Source organism: Rhopalosiphum padi, chromosome 1 (genome assembly GCF_020882245.1).
Source record: "Rhopalosiphum padi isolate XX-2018 chromosome 1, ASM2088224v1, whole genome shotgun sequence".
Lineage (NCBI taxonomy): Eukaryota > Metazoa > Arthropoda > Insecta > Hemiptera > Aphididae > Rhopalosiphum > Rhopalosiphum padi.
In genome coordinates, this window is record NC_083597.1 from 69,518,340 (window position 1) to 69,539,383 (window position 21,044).

At 31.8% G+C, this 21,044-nt stretch overlaps 1 protein-coding gene across 1 annotated transcript in view; it reads right to left on the bottom strand.

Annotated features, from left to right (window-relative positions):
- Window positions 1–13,204: 13,204 nt before the first annotated feature.
- Window positions 13,205–21,044, bottom strand: part of LOC132917016 (uncharacterized) — a 109,310-nt gene continuing 101,470 nt past the window's right edge. Inside the window, exon 5 of the mRNA XM_060977520.1 lies at window positions 13,205–15,611. Coding sequence (XP_060833503.1) covers window positions 14,716–15,611 — 896 coding nt within the window. The 3' untranslated portion in view covers window positions 13,205–14,715. The remainder of the gene's footprint in view (window positions 15,612–21,044) is intronic.

Here is a 21,044-nt window from a genome sequence, read left to right on the forward strand (position 1 = left end):
ACAGCGTAACTTGATAAGTGTACTTTTATAAGTACCCCTACCAACATCCCCTTCAGTATAAAATACATTATTTTACACCCAAAAAAAAAATATTTTATTCCTTATTTTATTATTCTTCAACCAAATAATATTTCTATTTTTACTTTCCAAACTACAGTAATCATTTGATTATCGAGGCTTATTATCACACGTATGTTTAAACATGTAAATATAAAACGTGAGTAGCTTAAAAAAATAATAAAATATAATATGTATTTTCTTTAAATCTCTATACAATTAAAGTATTATATTCAAATTGCAAATCTTTATAACCATTAAAATTTTAAATTGTATACATTTTTAACTATCTACTAAGTTATTTTCAAATATTCATGATTTTAACAAATTCTATATTTACGAGGACTTAGAACCTGCAATCTGCATGTGTTGTCTCCGTCTTACAGACGTACGACTTAGCAAATTTTCGTTCACCAGTTTCAATATTGTGCTATTAGTTTTTATATTATTAGAGTGAACTGATCTACTTATATTATAAAATTCAAATGTAAGATTATTATCCAGGGCCCCACGTAGGCTTTTATTGATATTATTATTTTTAAGTAAGTTATGATCATTTTTAAATGTACAGTCTTAAAAAGATTATAACTTCCTTAAAAATAATAATATCAATAAAAAGCTACGTGGGACCCTGGATAATAATCTTACCTTTGAATTTTATAATAGGTCAGTTCACTCTAATATCAAAACTAATAGCACAATATTGAAACTGGTGAACGAAAATTTGCTATGTCGCACGTGTGTAAGACGGAAACAAGTGAGTCAACACATGCGGATATTACGTGTCTACGTCCTCTTTACTAATATAACACTTATATAAAACATTTTAAGGCTTGATATTTTAAACTTCAAAATTGTATTTTAAATCATAGATAATATTCAATCTTGATTATTGGAAACCAAGTTGGAAATCGATCAAATTAAACGTATATCAAAATTAACTATTTATTCAATATAATTATTTAGAATTTATTTAGTTTAAAAGTAAACGACTAGAAAACAATTTAAAGTTTATTTTATTTTATTCTCCAATTATATGATAATTGTATATAATTTTAAATACGGGATAATTCGCCAATAATGATGTCCATCCCGTTTTTCTTTAATATCTAATGCAGTTATTCAAAATCTGATTTTATGTATAAAAATGAATTTGTATAAATTTATTTGTTTTATTTTTTTATCACAGAATTTATGGTCAAAAATACATACAACTTTTATAAAACTTAAATTAGGTATAAAAATGGAAAAATAAGAAAACATAACAAACTAAAGGTTATCCCATAGCATTAAATTATAGAATTTAGTAATTTATAATAATAAAAGTATTCATTATTTCGTTTATATTTTTTTCCATTTAATTTTTTTTTCTTGATTTATAAATTGTCTTATTATTTAATTAACTAAATAAATTTAGTTTAATGCAATTTTAACTAATTGATGACACTGGATTTTTTTTTTTACAAATTAAGAAAATGCATCTATATTCACTTAAAAGTTATAATTATATAATCATCTAGTTGAACTGGTGATTAATTTATTATTTTTAAGAACATATATTAACTAATTTATAATATAAGATATTAGATATTCTCAATTCTGCCGCACCAGTTGCGGTTTGTTTTCGTCCATTTGACACGAAATAATGACATTGGCGCATTACATTAGTCGTGTCGTTACCGTGTCGTGTCGTACCAAAAATCCCGTCAGTTGTTTGGATTTCTGTCTAGTCTGGCGAAAGGTCACACTATGGTACATTAATTATTGTGTGTGTCTGTATTTCATAATAATGTAATTCAAACCATCGTTGTGGTTTCGATCGAGTGCCGTGGTACTCGTGGCGACATTTTAACTCGTCTGACTACCACCGTAGTGCCTTAATGGAAAAATTTGCTATTCGGAGTAAAAATATATTATCACATCCGGAGAAAACACATTAATAACAATAGTACATTTTTCGTCGTAGGTTATGCGGTCGATTAATTTTTGTTTTTACGAAGACCGCAGCGGAGAAGATCTGCCATTACATCTTAATGTAAGTGTATCGAGTGTATGTAGGTACGATATAGACATTTATAATATTATATCTTTATAAAGTGTCACCCCATCGTGTAGTGATCGACTTGTCCTGTCTAAACTCAATGACGACATGCTATTGTTTCTTAAACACTCGATTATAAATCATGATTGTAAAATATTGAAATATGTTTACATAAAACTCCGCTACTTATAAGCCAATTTTGGATTTTTGAAAAAAATTGTAATCTGCAAACATTACAGCATAGGGCTCAATAAAATAATTGGTCGGCGGCGAGGCAACATTTGTGTTCAATTATTTTAGTTATGATTTTATTAACAATTAACTATAATTATTACTGTCTAATATCTATAAATCCAACATCAACATTATACCTAAATAAATAGTTTCATTTTAAGTGAACTATTCATATTGAAAAATTTAAAGTCATCTAAAGATAAGACAACTGTCTATGTAGATGATTTTTACTAATAATTATCTTTAAACACGCGCGGCGCGTGTCTTTTCGCAGTCGATACACTTCAACTGACGTGTCATTCCTAAAATGATTTAATCGAATCATTTTCAATTCTACTTTAGATTGTTAAAAAAAGAATGCTAGAAGCCAAATTTCGCGCAAGCACAACGGCCCAGTCTATAAATATATATAAGATATATACAACATATATTTACTCTGTTAAATCTATGATGGTAAGCTATTTGTTGTCGTTCAAGGTAACAGGCGTAAAACTCGACAAATAAATATGATATATATTTTTTTTTTAATAATCCCTTGAGGTGTTATTTTTTTGGTATACGGTTTTAGATTAATCAAAGGCGTTTCTATCAGATTTCCGCGATGTTTCGATTTGGCGAATTGACATAACCCAATTCTAAAGATGAATCCAGCGCGTCCAAAACAAATATTTTCGTTTTCCGCATTGAATGCGATTAGTAAATCATTTGGGAGTATACACTGTATACATATTATAATCTGATTTAGCGATAGCATGCTTTGCCCGGATTTAAGTGCTACGTCTTAAAGTCTATCAAAAAATGCACTTAAATATTATCAATAATGCCACTTCAACGCAATAATGCCTTTAAAAAATGACCATTTTTTTCTATTGTCGCATTACGCGAGCGTTAGAATAACGAAAGTTTAACTTTCGGAATTGTTAGCACTTAAGTATATAATATTATAATATATTTATCTTAAATATACTAAAAATAATTCTAAATCAAAATAGTTACTAAATCAAGGAATGTACAATATAAAAATTAATACAATTGTAAACTTATGACAAAGTAGATATAGTACATACTATTATTATATTATAACGCCTTGGCTTATCAATTTCTTAGCAAAAGCATCCGCAGACAGACAACTATAACGCCACCGTCATCGATGTAAAATCGATAAGCATGCGATACATTCCAACGGAAATTTCAATTTTTTTCCATATCGATCAAAACGGTTTTAGGAAGTGTGATGTATGTGTATAGTTCACAAATATTTGCGAGTATGCGTTTATCGCCGGTTAATTAATTAATTTATTTTATCTGTTTTTTTTTTGTCGAGACCGTACGACGTAGAATTAAAACAAATAATAATAAATTATAACTAGGTCCGTTTGGCAAAACCCTATTATAGAAATCGCATTATTTCACCCGGTGCACTCGGTATCGCGTAGTTTTTCTCATTTTTACTCCAATTATATTATTTATCAGTAAACATACGACAATATTAATAATACAACACACGTATTTTGGAACGAGTACAAGTATTACAGTGATACCGTCCCCGCGAACGAATAACGTTTAATTTAAGACATCGTGCTGGTGGCGATCTCGTTGGTACACGGTCGTAAACTTAGCAAGAAAAAAAGAAAAACAATCGACGAAATCGATATAAAAACAACAACGACGACGTAACTTTCAAAGTACAAAAATTTAGAACACGAAATATTACCGTAACCACTCACCGCATGAGTAGGGTAGTGAGTCGTATCGGCAAGACGAATTGAAACCGATATATATGTGTATGGTGTATTGTGAGTGATTTTATTTGTCCCAAAGTGTTATTAAGTTTTCCGTTTTAGTACGATCATTTCGAAAAGTAAAACAGATTTCGAAACGTTGTCATCTGAAAAAAAGAATTACATATCTTGACATCAATATATTATTATATATATTTCTACTTCTGAGTATAAAAAATATATATTGTATAAATATGTCGTTCGTCTTTCATTTTATTCAATTGCATAATATTATTTTTCACTTTAAAAATCCTATTTCGACATAATATTTTGTAGATACCTGGGCGTGAAATATTTTAGTTTTACATATTATTATTTGTCGACAATGTTCACCATTGTGCAGTTTCAATTGAAAATTATATTTAATCATTTACGTCGATAATATTATATTGTCGCAACGCAAATATTCGTTCAGACAATGCAATTATTTTTTGAAAACAAACTCTGAAAGCGTTACCTCCGACTTATGTTTATTTAACGATAGCTGACGCACGAGAAGAAACCATTAGACATTTTACGTGACGATTCTATAATTAATATTCTATTTTGTTATATAATTAAAATCGAAGCATTTATTATACGGAAATCTATATTGAAAATCGTTGTGATTCATTCCACGAACGAGAGGCTCTCATACGGAATATTTTAAAATATATTGAGTGGAACTTCGCGTGTTCAACGAAATTGTTTTACGTAACTGAATATACGTAATATTATATTGTTATGCAACAAAAAACCACCTATAACATACAATTTACATATAAATATTAGGTAGTACTATACTATAATAGAGAGATGCTTATTAATAAATATTAATTATAATAATTATTGTCGAACGGATAAAAGCGATTGCGCAATGACAACTGTTATAACAATCGATTACAATATTATACATTATATAGTACATGGACAGACAGAGTGCTGAAAGTTTATATTGTTCTGTACAGTGAAAGTACACATCTTAACTTTGAAAACAATTGCGTGCGATTTGATTGAAACCGACGGATTACATTGTGTGCCGCGCCGCGATCTGAATCGAAATAATTATGATAGCTCAGGTAGGTATATTATTATAACAACACTTATATTATATGGTTTCTCCCAGAGTTATGATATTTTACAAACTTAAAATTTCGTATTATTTTGATTTTCTTTGTTGTCATCAAATCGTTTAATGCGAGCTCTCCAGGATACTCTGAGCATTTTATTATTAAGATTCAAAAATTCGACAATTTCTAGTCACGTGGGGTCGTGGCCTTACAATAAAAGCCACATGGCGAAATAAAATCAAATCATCATCAAACTTTTTTTTAGGTCTTATTAAAATTTGGTAACTTAAAAAAAAATATATTTTAAAATACTCAAAACTTTGTGATATATAGACGTTTATTAAAATTTTAAAATTCTTTGTAAATAGACTTATTAAAATCAAAGGACAATTTGACCGGCATAAAATCTTCATATTTGAAATAAAAATAAAAATTTCAATGATATGACTATTTCTTGAGGCATGCGAATTTTCCTGTTTGGTTTTGTATTAAAAACATGTCTGCTACGTTGTCCTAATTATTATAAAACCATAAAATTGTCGATTTTTGGTGATTCGAAACGATTTATAATAATATTGGGTTTCAACTCTCGAACATTATAGTATTGTCGCCAATGGAGGTCATTATTGTGTGCAGGTGTTTCCACCAATTGGAGACGTTTTTGCGTACTACCAAAGTCGATGAAAACGTAATAGCGCGTGTACGATGGACATTATAAAGGTTGGGTTCAAAAGAGATATAAAAAAAGAATTTTATAATATCGTACTATCCCACGTTTATAGTCTATATATATCCCATGTACCTATAACAAAGGGTGCCGTTCATGCACCGTGTGTGAGTTTGATGGTGAAATAATATCTTTTATTTTGCTGGAAAAAATGTATAAAAAAGTAAGAAAAGAAAATTCTACTTGGACGGAATGATATATAAATATTGTGAAAAGTGGTGAAACGGATTTTGGCTCAGGACATTTTATTATTGTCTCGTGACTGAAAGTTGGAAGTTGCTGTAAGTGAGTGTTGACTGTCGAGAGATGAGATTATATTATTATCAGACATTATTGTGTAATAATCAATAATGATAAAATATGATATTTATGTTACGCCAGAAAACGTGAATCATGGTTTATATAATAGCATTTAAAAATATTGGTTATTCCATTATTTAATAAATAATATTAATATACAATATTATACATATATATATATATATATTATTATCAAGCATTGTGATTTAATTTTACAGTAAAAAGTCAACGAATATTAAAATAAAAATTCTTTGATTTAATAATCTGAAAATAATATTTTGACATGTTTCATCTATACTAGTATACTACTGCAATATTATATTGAGTAGATATGGAAATGTAAACGTAAAAATATATTCCGTTGAAAAGTAACCATGATTTTTATTATTAAAATTGGTAGTATATAGGGACCTCTGCCGCGAGGACAGAGATAAATAAGTGTAAAGAGATGTATATAAATTATGTCCCTGTAAAAGTAAACATTGATATCTCAAAGTCTCAAGAGAACAAAAAAAAAATTGACATATTGAAACCATGAGATAGCGAAGTTCGAGATAGTGAGATTCTACTGTAGTATACATTTTCATCGTGGCAGCATCATATAATTGTTATAATATAATAAACTATATAAGTATTTACACGAAGATACGGATGAAGAAGGATAAACGTACGTATTTCCACGTATTTCTGTGTGTGACTACGACCATTACTCAGTACAAACGCGCACACCTTTTTCCTGTCGGTATTAAATATTTATTTAGAACCATACGCATAATACGCAGCACAGCTTTTTATTGTGTCCGTCAATATTTTCATGTCTCTTTTATTGTTCTCTCTCTCTCTTTGCGGTCGTCTACGATCTTTTGCCGAATATTTTTCTCGCTTCGTATCGAGGGAAAACGTTCCATCATATACACACTCGTTTGCCGCGCCACCGGAGGGTTTCAAAAGGAAAAAAATCATATGAAAAATGCATCGAAAACGACTGGTTGAGAACTTTTTTTTTCCTTTACTTCATATTTTTTCTTCTTTTTTTTTGTCAACTCTTTTTCCTTAATATCGAATAATAAGCATCGCACAGCTTGCGACATATATATTACATGGACAACTAGAAAAAATACAATGAAACATACCAAAAGACAACTGCAGAACAAGCGTTAGTATATAATACTAATATAATAATATATACAATATAATATTATTCTTATGCTGAATAAATAATATTGGTATATATAATATATATTATACATGTTTAGTATTATTAAACACATTATTTAGAGGATTTTAGAAATTATCAACCTACCACATATTGCATTTAACTATTCGTACTTTATTTTTTTTTTTATCAGTACTATCTTACTATTTTGTTTTAACTCTAAATCTTGTTTTCGATTTTATAGTTTTTTATTTTAAAGTAATAGGTTTTATTTTAAGAAGAATAACACGTAAATGGCTTTATAAATATCGAACCTTGAAAACTAAAAGGTAGTTTATTATTTATATAAGTATTAGATCAAAACGAGCTAAGTAGTGAAACATCAAAAACTCTTATTCAAACTCACTTACTTATTTAGTTATTTAATCTTATTAAAGCATAATATTTATGTTTATAAATAATATAGACAATTTCGATTTCAATACGATATTACTTTTTATATAAAAGTATTCTGTTTAAGCAAGTATAGCATTTAAAACAAATGTTGCTCACAAAAACAAAAAAAATCCAAATAACCATTGTCGTAAAAATATCAAAACATTTAGTGTATTTAAACGATTATTCCTATAAAAAAAATACATCATTTTATTATTGATAAAGCGAGTGTCTCATGTTAAAAAAAAAATCCTTGTGTACTGTTTATCTATCTTTCTTTCATCTCTCTATCGTTCGGTCTTTCTCTGTTACCTCTATCTCTTTCTCTCTTGGTTCGGCTGAAGCTTGCTTCCGGCGGTCGTTTTCATGGATAATTTAATAATATTTTCACGCGACCTATTGCCATCCTCTCCGTCTCACTGTCCGTCTATCTATCTCTATCATGTGCACGGTGGTTATCGTACACGACCACACTGCAACACGACAAAACTGTTTTTCCGGCGATCGATAGTCTTCCGAGAGCTGCTATTCTCGCAACTACGTCCGCTTTACTCCACCCCCTCCCACACCTGACCAAAACGAATGATGTGCGTGCGTGCAGGATCTCCGTGATGGTTCCTGCCGATTTTCACACGCGTTTTATCACGTTAGTTCCACTCATGGTTATACAAGCCTTTGAATAATATGTAGGTACTATGGATATAGCTGCGGTAATCGAGGGGAGGGGGGTCAGCAATGATGGTTTAGATGAGATAACCTTTATGAGTAGTGTTCGGAAATCAACGATCCGCACGCGGACCCAAAACTTTGCTATTTTGCCGGAAAACTCACATAAATTATGTGCTACTATCATCATCATCATCATAGTCGTCGATGGACATAGACGCGGCGATACAAACGATATACCCGCGGCACACTCGCTCGATCGGACGTGTACAACCGTCGACGTCGTCGTTGGTGGCAGTTGTACATTATTATATTGTATATTGTATTGTACGCTGTCGACGGAGCGTTCCGATAGTATACCGGACGTCATGGTTGTTTGCAAAATATATTATTATTACTGCTGTTGTCTCTAACATCATGTATTTTCGATTCCCCGTCGTCCGCCCTAATGGAATTCTGTTTACTGAGCGCATATTCAAGTACTGCGTATACAGTATAATATTATATGTTATTATACTATACAATAATACTACGGTATCGAAATATTGCGTGTATTGATAGACGAGGAACGTTAAATAATAATAATAATATTAATGTCGTTTGCACCACTTGGATTTATCGCGACGACTCTGCGATTTATGGTCGTCGTTTTCGCCGAAATATTTGAGTTCTAACCGTCGGCACATGCTATGTACAGAAGCTGTCGTAAATCTTTCAGAAATTCACTGACTGCGTTTCAATAGTAAAAACGTGGCGTTTTAGTTTAGGGTTCGAGTTTTTGGTGCGTGTACGTGATTTTACGAAAACGCAAAAATGTGTAAATCGTCACGCCACGCTAAGCCGTTTGGGACTGGATTATTCGGTTACTAGTTATTATTATTGATAAATGGGTGATTGACCAATTCTCATCCCCTTCCTCTTTATTCTCCAATGATGTAGTTACTTAAAATCATATTTTTAAATTTTTAAATATACTTAAGAACCATGTTTTAAAATTCTTGAGAATTTTATACTACTTAAAAATTGCTATGATACATACTTCTATTTTAAATGAGATCCAATTTATACTGTAAATTATTAAGCGGAACATTTTTATAAATATGTTAACGTATCAAAATTCAAACTCGAACGAGTAATTTTTGAGTTATTTATCTTTGTGTATTAAAAATTAAAGAATAAAGATAATATGTAATATATAGCCAATGATAAAAGATTTGGAAGATATAGGGAAAACCTATATCCATATATATTATTCACTAAATAATTTACAGTAAAAAGGAGTTATCATTTTAAAAACAGAAATTGTCATCTTCACAGGACACTGCATAACCAGTACAAATAAATTCAAGAATTTTAAAGTATAGGTCCAAAACCTTATATACTTAAAGTACATCATTTAAACAAAATAAAAATTTTTAACGACAATCGACTGCTGTGCAAACAAATCAAACACACACACACACACGTACATTTACGCACATACATCCACCAGAATAATGCGGGCCGCCCACTACGACGTTTTTAATGAACCGTTCGATTGACGTTTGATTAGAAAAAAAAATATAATGTTCATTATTTTGTACTGTAAACTGCTGCTGGATTAACGAGGGAATAACGTGGTAACGATATACTACCTGTGAGTTCCTGCATATTGCACATAGTATAGGTACACGGTACACATAGACACGTGTTTACATTCCCTCGTTGGGTTTACAGGAAACAAGAATTTAAAACGGAAATACGTCCATCACGGACTGACGATACGACGATATTATTACAGTTTATGTATTACTTAATAGAAAATAAGATAGGACCAAGATCAGACGTCATCGACTAGTAGTATTAAAAAAAAAAAAAAAAAATACTGGATTATTCACCTAGCAGAATTACTGATATTTTGTACTTTAATTACGTATTATTTATTCAAGTTATAACTAATGAAACTTTTAAGTAATTTTTTTTTAATTAAAATACAAAATAATATGTATTACATTATGTGATTAATATATGATATTAGACTTGAAAAGCATGATTAAGGAAGTCATCAATTTGTAACCCTTCTGAACGTTAATATTTCACATAGAATTGCGATAGTAAATCATGATTTCAGTTATCTTTACGCTTTACCTAAGCCTGCGAAAAAAGTAATCAGATATACAAATTGAAGTCAAGTTTTTAATTAGGCAATATATTTGAATTTAGTTTTGTACGAGAATGACTAATGAGTATAATTAGTGAATTTTATCTAATTCTGCGACATTTTTTAATAAAAAATCAGTCATATCATAGTTCGTAGTAAGTCAAATACCACGGAAAAACAGCAATAGTGCGAAGATTGGAAAAAAATTAATTTTCAGAATTTTCTAAATATATGAAGTAAAATAACAGCGCACCTATTATTATTGGTCCTGGAAATGTCAGTGGTAAAATATTAGTCAAATATCAGCTTAAGTTAGTTACTACCTTTGAGGACTGATGTTTTAATGTCATTTATTAGTTAAGTCGCATTAAACCATGTATTAACATGATTTTTCTGTTTTGTAAAATATAAAAAAAAAATAATAAAAATTACGTTTAGTGGAGCGGGTATTTATTTTATTTTATTTTTATAATATATAGTAGACTATTAATTCAATTCATAAAACGCTTGTGCGATTGCATTGAATGTCAAGAAACAGTCTAGTGAAGTATTGTTTTTTCCGAGTGCAAAGTCAATCGTATCATCTAATTTTTTAGATTTTGGTAAATTGATTAGATTGGAAACTTTGAATCTAAACTGTGAATTAGGTAAGTAGGTTTTGCAATGATAATTTTTTTTCAAAAGTGTTTATTTTCTATTTACTTTAAAATTTCAAGCAGAATTTTTTATTTTTGGTAAATAATAATTATATATAAAACAAAATTCTAAGCGAGTAATTGGTTAGGTATCAAACTTTATATACCTATTAGGTACAATTTATAGTTCAAATAAAAGGTTCTCATTTGAAAAATAAGACACTGAAAAACAATTTCGGTAAGGATATGTCTGCCCTGCCACGATATACTTACACACCCAGAGATATTCTAATAACATTCTCTATATCAACAACAAAGCATTTGAATTGTACATAATCATCTCCTGAACAAAACATTATGCGAAATCACGTTTTTTGTGTAGGTATGAGTAGTTTTTTCTGTAGTTCCGAGTTCAACGGATTCAGTACTTTAGTCGTAAATACGGTTAGTAAACACTAGGCTATAATATTGTTTCTAATCAATACGATATGTTTTATAGGAAAACACGATAAAATGGTATTGTACTCCATATAATTGTATTTCGCAAACATTTTAACTTGTATTTCATTTTATAAATTGAATTTAATAATTTTTCAAAATAAGTTAATCTTAAAAATTAAAAATGATTTTTCTTTATTTTTAAATTTGAATATTTTAAGCAATTACCACTATTATTGGTATTGTTTACTCAATGAATATTGTCTCTATTCTATTGATTTTCGATACACATGCGCGCACTCCGTTTTGCATTTTTGCTACTGCGGATCCTGGTTTTGTATTACCATAGTATTGTGTGCAATAACAATATTATTATGTTTTTATATTCGGTCACGCGCGTACCGTCCTATCAGTTGTGGCGATTTTCTTTCAATTCACTACCGTTTACAATATATAGTTTTCTCGGTCGTTGAAAATCTGAATAGAAAATATTGATATCCACGGCTAAATAAAACGAAAATATACAATCGAATCGAAGAATAGATTTATGCGCATATATTGGATGTACCATATTGTACAGAACGACCTAAAGTATTTGTGTACGGATTTTTTTATAAACAAATTTAGTAGATAATATTCAGGTGAATATAAATAAATATTTTGAAATACATTTTTAAAACAAATATAATTTATACTTAATTGCATTAACTCTCAATTTACTTCAAAAAAACTAATTGTCAGTTAAATTCAGTAATATTGTTGATTAGTGTGGTACTGTGGTGCAATGGTCACACCTCATCGGTTCGACAAAAGCATGTGAAAAAAATTCTTCTTCATATTTACCAGCCGTTGTTTTGAATATACTCACCCAGGCTCACTCTAATGGGAGCGAGGTCAATACACACGTTAAAATCCTCTTCTTTAGATAAGAGTAGTATAATACACTCTATCATTCCTAACTAATAAGACATTGAAGATGAATGATAAAGTCGTTTCATTGAATAGTTAATGAAAACAAATTTGTTAATTTAAGATAAATACATTCTGATAATAATATTATTAGCACAATCGTATGATAAGAGAAAACATTAGTCATATTTTGACTCAAATAATACCGTTTTGCAATCTACTGGATCCTCTAGGTTCATCGACAAATATCGTGAGCAACGAATAGCGTCGCCGCTATAGTGACCTAGTGGCACTAAGCTTTAAACGATTGTAGTGAAAATCGTTGACCCAAGGATTTAATCGTAGGACATCGTTCGTCTCGTATTTTTAGATAATACAATTATTGCGCAGTTCATTATGAAAGTATTTTTCATATGTTGATTCGTTATAGTGATTGCCGATTTTTGAGTCACTTTATTTATTTCTTGAATTTGTTGTACCGCTTTTGTACATTTTATTTAATCTGTAAATTAAATTCCTGGAAACCAGAATCGATATTTTAGAAAGGAAATTTGAAATGAAAGAAAATGTAAGTGCTTATTTTTGACGAGGGAAGATAAAAAAATATTAATAATAATGATAAAAAAACTTGTCAAGTACGCTTTGGATTCATATATTATATTATTATTATTCTCAATAACACTAATGTATCAATAAACAGTTTGGAACGTTAAAAAAAAAAAAAACAAACAAACAAACAAACGGAAATCCGAACAGACGAATTTCCAAACGGTACCGACCAAAATCGGCGTACGTAGTTTTTATGTATATTGTATATATTATAATATTATACGCGTTTAACAATAGTAGTACAATATAATATATTATATTTATTACATGGTTCATCGAGTTCCGCGACCTCTGCCTTAAAATATCGCTCACGTCATGATTTACGCACAACATCGCAGTATCGTCGTTAATCGTCAGCCCAAAAGTGTTGAAATTAAGTATTTCACATTTACTGAAAATTCAAAAAAACAAAAATCTGCTTCTGTAATTATTGTCAACACTTCACATAACAAGCAATGCAATTACTTTACAATTTTGAGTTGATAGATCCGTCTGCTATACGTATATATTATAATTATAAATTAATATATTAATTAATAAATTATAATATATTATAACGTATAATATACCAGGTTAACTCGGTTTCAGAGACGCTGTGGTATAACGATTATTAGGGGCCTGACATGACCTGACACGCAGAGGCGGACGGAACATTTGATTTGTATACAATGATAATATTTATGTCATAATAAGTGTATTAATAATATAATAATATAATGAGCGACACGTCACGGCGAGTTATACAAAACTTTTTTTACGACAATAAATTGTACAAATAATAATAATCGGTAGATAATAATATGTCATAATATTATAATATATATATATAAATATAATTAATAGTTACATTAACATTAACATAATATAACTATATAAATAATAATGTATAAAACATTAACTGTACACACCGCCTCGGTAGAAGGGACTTCTCTCTACACGATCAAATCGCCGCTGGACCTGTGATGCTTCTGCTGCTGATCCTGTTGCTGGTTGTGGCTGTGATGGTTCTGGCGGTGGTGCTGTAGCTGCGATTGGTGGTGGTCGAACGCCGCCCGTTTCTCGTCCTCGAACGTGACCATCTTATCGCGACACGCGGCCGGTTGCCGGGGCGGCCGGGCGAGCGTGGCCGCGGCCGTGCGCAACGCGGATGGCGGTAGCGGTGGCGGGATCTTCTGCATCTCGATGGCCGAGCACAGGTCGTGCGCGCTGGCGCTTCGCGGTATGAAGTACTCGGAAACTACGCCGCCACCGCCGCCGGAATAGTGGGCCGGATTCCGGTGGTGGCCCATCATCGGTTGCTGCACGGAACACCGGCCGGCCGACTGCCGCTGGAACGGTGGTGGGGGCGCGGGGAGCGTCAGGCCACCGCCGCCGTTGCCTCCGCCGCCGCAGCCGCCGTCGTCGCAGTCGTCGAACGCGGGCGGCGGTAGAAGTGGCAGTTTTGGTGGCGGCGGCAGTGGCGGCGAAGGTGGTGGAGCGAACGGCTTCAGGTCGATGGCCGCGGCCGTAGCGTCCGGCGGCGGCCCGAAGTCCCCGTGTCAGGAACCGGCGGTCACGCCGTTGTTGTGATTGTGTGGATGAGACGGCTGTCGTCCGCGGTTGTTGTGCGGGGCAGGCACCACCGAAGAAATCGCGCCACCGCAGTCGTCGTCGTCGCAGCCGCCGCCGCCGCCGTCCACAGCGCCGGCCACGGTGCACACGACCATGTTGCTGTCCTTGTGCTGGTGCTGCTGGTGCTGGTGCTGCTGCTGTGACCACATCCACCACCAACAGCAGCACCACCGACAGTTGCGTGACATGGCGGCCAGTTCGTCCTGTAGCAGTTGGAAACACATGGCTACCACGGCCATGCCGACCAGTATGTAACCGGAAGACACGAACACGGACACGTCCTTGGTGGACTCGATGCTGCCGGGCACCAGCTCGCCGAACCCGATGGTGCCCAAACTTGTGAAGCAGAAGTACGAGCCTTCCAGCAGCGTCCACCGTTCGAGCTTTTGGTAGATGAACGCGCCCAGCGCCACGTACGCCGCGACCACAGACAGCGACAGCAGCACGGGGACGCGTTTCTGCCCACCGCCGCCACCGCCACCAGACACCGTTATGGCCGCGGCGTCCGCGTAGGCGGCCGCACCCGAAACGGTTTCGAACTCGTACCGGTGACGGTAATAGTCACCGCCGCCCACGTGATTGCTGGACACCGTGTTGGGCGGCGCTCGCTTTCCGCCGCCCTGTCTGCCTCGCCCGCCACCGCCGTCGTCCCTGTCTTCACGGTTTCCGGGTGAACACATTCTCGAGTAGATTCGCCGGAAGTTCTTGGCCAGCGTCTCGCCCATCGTGGACAGATATAGCAACATGAGTGGTATGCCGATCAGCGCGTACACGATCGTGATCACCCTGCCCCACGGCGTCTGCGGCGTCACACTACCGTAACCTGAAAAAAAAAATAGACGGTTAGCAATCAGAGACGTATTTTTGGAGTGGAAATAGACGCACACAATCATTTGCCAACAATCTCCCCGACAGAAACATATTAAAACCACGTTGATAATTATTACCTAACGTACCGATTATTATAATTATTATGAGTGTACGTTACAGCCCTACAGGTTAATGTGGATATCCACTCACACCAATTTCATAGTATTTTATTTTCGAAACATTTCCCCCAGAACTTCCCCCACTGTCGCATTTAATCAGCGGAAGTTGTTTGGGCGGACTTTTCAATGCCATAAAATTTAGCATGCAGTTTGAATGGATTGGTATGCCGATTTAAGAAATTCGTACAACCTCGATCTTCCAAGTCTAAATAATGATTTACATATAAATGGTATTGAGGAAATACTTAAAAGTGCACACTTAAACATTTCTTCAACACCCCTTTTTTCTAAATGAAATATATAGAGTTAAGGCGTTTATTCACCAACTATTTTGTTGGCAATCCGTATGAATTGCAAAAGTTATGATTTAAAAAATAGTTTTTTTTTCTGGTGATTTTTCAAAGTTAAAAATAGTGAACAATCAACGTAAATCTTTTAATTTCATCAATAATATTCACGAAAACAAAATTAAATATAATTAAGTTAGGTGAATGAATTTATTTTACATGAGTAAACTCTGGTTATGGATGACCAAAATGCTTCAATGACTGACATCTTCAGTTATTCACTAAGGTTTAGTCATATTAAAATGTTTGAAAACCCCTAAATTTGTTTTTCGGTTTTGTGACGATCAAAAATAATAATAATAACAAATTAGATATTATAGTTTGTTAATTAAATTAAAGCCCCTTAAAATTATTAAGCCGTTACGTGTATATTATCATTTAGTATATATAAAATAGATTAGGCATAATCCACACAACCAATGTGTGGTTATAAACCAAAGTTTTATAGACACACCTTACTATAATTACCTCAAGTCTTAACGATTTACATAATAATATAATAATTACATACTTTGGACGCTCTAAAGGTCCGAACTGATATAATTGTACACTGAAATTCAGTCTATAACCTCTTCAATCGAGTACAGTATAAATATACCATGATATTATATAGTATCTAAAACATCCAGACTGTGCAAACAATAATCAGTATTTTCTTTTTGTTTTTAATTATGGTTAAATGTAATTTTTTTATTGATTAATTAATAAGTAAATATTTACAAACTAAATACAATGCGTACAATAAGTGAATGTTATATGTGAAGGAGTCACGAAGTATGTATGGGGATTGGAGAAGTTATCCAGCGGTGGCACTTCAGATATATAAATTTAAAAATGTACAACGGTCATCAGATATAATAAATTACTTTAAAGCTTGAACTATGCAACTACACTGTTGTAATTTACAAGACTAAATCAAGTGGCAAAATAATTTTAAGCATACAACCGAGTGAATATTTGTGTTATATAACCATATTTACACATTTTCACGAAGCACTCGTCAGCCTGTCACCCTAATCGGAAATAAATAAGGTGTCTCTCAAGAGTCTCGAGGTTTTAGTTTTTTTACAATTTATAAAATCAAATCATAACTTTAATATTACATATCTTGTATAATATATGTTTATCGTTTGATTATAAATTTATCTAAATTTTAAATTTTTCAGAGAAATGGATGTTTAAATTGGTTATCTTAAGACTGTATATATAAGACTTAAAATAATAAAAGTTATATCTAGGAACTAAATTTAAATATATATTCTTCCTTAAACACCATAACAAGTCATAATTCAATATTTTATCAAATTATATATTATGTAGTTAAAGAAATTAGTAAATTTATGTGGCTTATAAAACTATGTGTATTAAATGTGGAAAACGTAAATGTCAATAATCAAACACTAAAACGTAAAATATTTAAATTTTTTCAGGAAACGCGAGTTATCGCGACCATGGTGCATTTTTAATCAATATGTACGATATTAGTTTTTTAATTCATTACATATTTAGTTCACCACCAAAGTAATTTAAGTACTCGAACAGTGTCTATAATTACGTTAAAGGCACGCGCGCGCTCACACACACACACATGCCTGTGGAAACACATGTATAATATACATACATTATTGCACTGTACTAAATATATTGTAGAGTATAATATTATGTACTATCCAATACTGAAAATCGTATCCTAACCACCTCCGGCGACCACCATTTTAATTTCGTTGTCGGTAGTTTCGTTTACGGTTTTTGTTACAATCGAAAATACATGTTATAATTTCGATATATTAATACAAAACGCACCTATAATGTGAATATTATTATTTACATAGGACGATATCAATACCGCGTCGTTTCGTGCGACAATATTATAATACACGAATTCGGGTCTCAAATATATTATGTATATTGTATAGTGTATAATAAAAAAACGATCGTATCATAATTATTACATTTCAATACAATGATATGTAATACAGTTACGCGTTATAATATGACCCAGTTCAAAGACTGCAGAGAGATCTATTCCCGTGGCCATGGGTCGTGTTCGTACATCGTCCATCGTCATCGAGATATGATGTGTAATACATATGTACGAATTGCTAATGACTATGGGTTCGAAGTATTAATTGTTATTGGCTATATTGACTGCGGATTGAATAAACTGTCATAATTTCCTAAAAAAAAATATACGAGTAGATTTATGTTTTTCCCCAAAAATCCTTAATGGAACATTTCAATATACGTACTATTACGAGCACTGTCACTTTCATGTTATGTTTTAAAAATTGTAAAATGCATTTTAATAATAATATATTTTTACCGCTTTAATGTTTAAATCAGAGTATAATATAAAGGTTTATTTGAAACATGAAAAATTGCGTTTGTTATTAAATTGAACATTTTATTTTATGTTAATTGTTGCAGGAAATTAATAAAAACTAATTAGAAACTGAAGAAATGGTGGGACATTAATCTTCAATATACGCAGACACCAACTTACCTATAATAATTACCATGACAAGATATTTTAAATAACTTCAACAACAGTTAGATGAAAATCGCAGCATGAAATAATTTACTTAGGAAACAAACCGGGACAACGCGGAGAGCTTATCTCCTGCAGCTGCTACCGTAACTACTGCACTTGCCTTATGATATTAAGCCGGAGAAAGCCAAATTCATACCTAGTAATGAACAGATCGTGTCATGTGAAGAAGTTAAGACTTAAACATGTCACTTAGCAGCTAGATGTTTAAAACCAACACCTGAACTTTTATAGGGAAAGGCTTTGCTAGTATGGCACTCCTAGATAACTTTAGGATTATCGTGCCCAGCGATGTATAAAAACCGTATACTAGGTTAATAAAGAAGACACTCTCTCCGTTAATGGCTAGATCTAAGCAAACTATAGTTCGAGGAAAATCTGTTTAATATAAAAAACAGAATATGATCGACATCAAAATAAATATCGTTAAATTAGAACAACAACTTCACATTACGATTAAAGTACAGCAACTGCCGCTTAAATACAGCAGACGAAACTATGAACATAACCAAAGCTATAAGAACAAAAAGGCAATATACTCGTATTATACATATTGAATAGGACAGCACACCAACATGCATTGTCTCAATCTATAAACGTACAAAATTGCAAATTTCACGTCCACGATAAAAAAAAAACTTTACTCTTTTATTTTCAAAATTTGAGTGCATTTTTCTATTATAAAAATCAATTATCTTAAAAGTTTAGATTTTTATCTAGGGGGGCAACTTGGAGGCTTTTATTGATATTTAAATTTTGAAGCAAGTTATGTTTATTTTAAAACGTATAATAAATGTACAGTTTTAAAATACTTATGCATGATTCGTAACTGAAATATTATAAATAAATTCTTTCGAGATGCACTGGATAATAATCTTAACTTTATATTTTATAATACAGGAATTGGCTTATCTTTTAAAAACAATATTGACTACATATTATATTAATATACCTGTAAATTATAGTATTAATAATTGTTATATGATATATAATATATACTAGGAATTAAGACATGATATTATATTATATTATGTACACTGGACTGTAGTCTATAGCGGAATCGTGGAAAACGTGTCGAAATGTAATTATTGGAGGAAAAAATATTAAAATAATAGAATCTTGATATTTTGATTTCATTTTTTTTTTCAATTTTATTCGTATTTACTCTTCACGCACGTATCGGACCGTAAACACGACATTAATCAACTATTACATTTACTAGTACACGATATATTATATACGATGCACGTCACTATCGTCATTGTAATATAATGTAACACAGTTGTTTCACTCGTGTAGCGAAAAGCATTGAACGATTTAAATACAAATATACACGTATAAATAATGTATCAAAACGTTTGTGTTTTTTTTTTTTTGTATAATAGACAGACAATAACGTAATATACGTACGAACGTATAATATAGAAAATTATTATGAAAAAAATAACGATGGTAGAAAAATATATTTGACCACTGGAAAAAGCAATAAGAAAAATAAATAAATACATAATATTATATTCGCAGAAAATCATAGAACGGAGTTCATTCTAAAGCTACTATAGTGGTTTGAATAAACTTTATGAGCGACTTTGTGACAAACATCTAACACAAAATGGAGATAAAACAATGTTTATGTCATTTTATATTAACAAGACCTTCACAAATTTCAATTCAATAATAATATATAGCAATAGCTGCACTGGTAATAAAATATGCAATATACACGCATGTAAACATATTAAAGAAGTTTCAAGAATTAGATAATTAGGTATTATTTTAGATAAAAATTAAAGATATAATTTACATTAACATAATCTAGTAGGGATATTACGTACAATAGTCAATAACGTAGACATAATATGCGTTTAAAAATATATAAAATGTAGAAACAATCGCCTGTTATTTTTATTTTTTCATTCACTTATTATTTTTTTAGTTTTAAAATGCTTTAACTCGCTTAAAATAAATTGATAATCTTTAATTTGTATTGGTTGTTTGTATATTTTATTTATCTATATAATAATTAAATTAAATTAAATTTTAAAAGAATAGTTAACATTTTTCATTGAAAAATTGGTAAATTTTACAGTAACGATTAGTCATTTTCATCTCATACATAACTTTTAATATTATTATTATTATCATTATCATCACCACCTGACACCTTTAGTTTACGGTATCCGCGGTAGTTTGCACACATCTTTGCAGGATTCTAGTCGAATTACTGTGCACAACGCTCATTTTCACTTCTAAAAACCATACCTATACATTAAAAGCTGAGAAATATCTAGTTAGAAAGTTAAAGTTAAATTGCAAAGTTTCTTATAATGTAAAATTCTTAATTAACACCTAGTTGGTTTTAATTCATAATA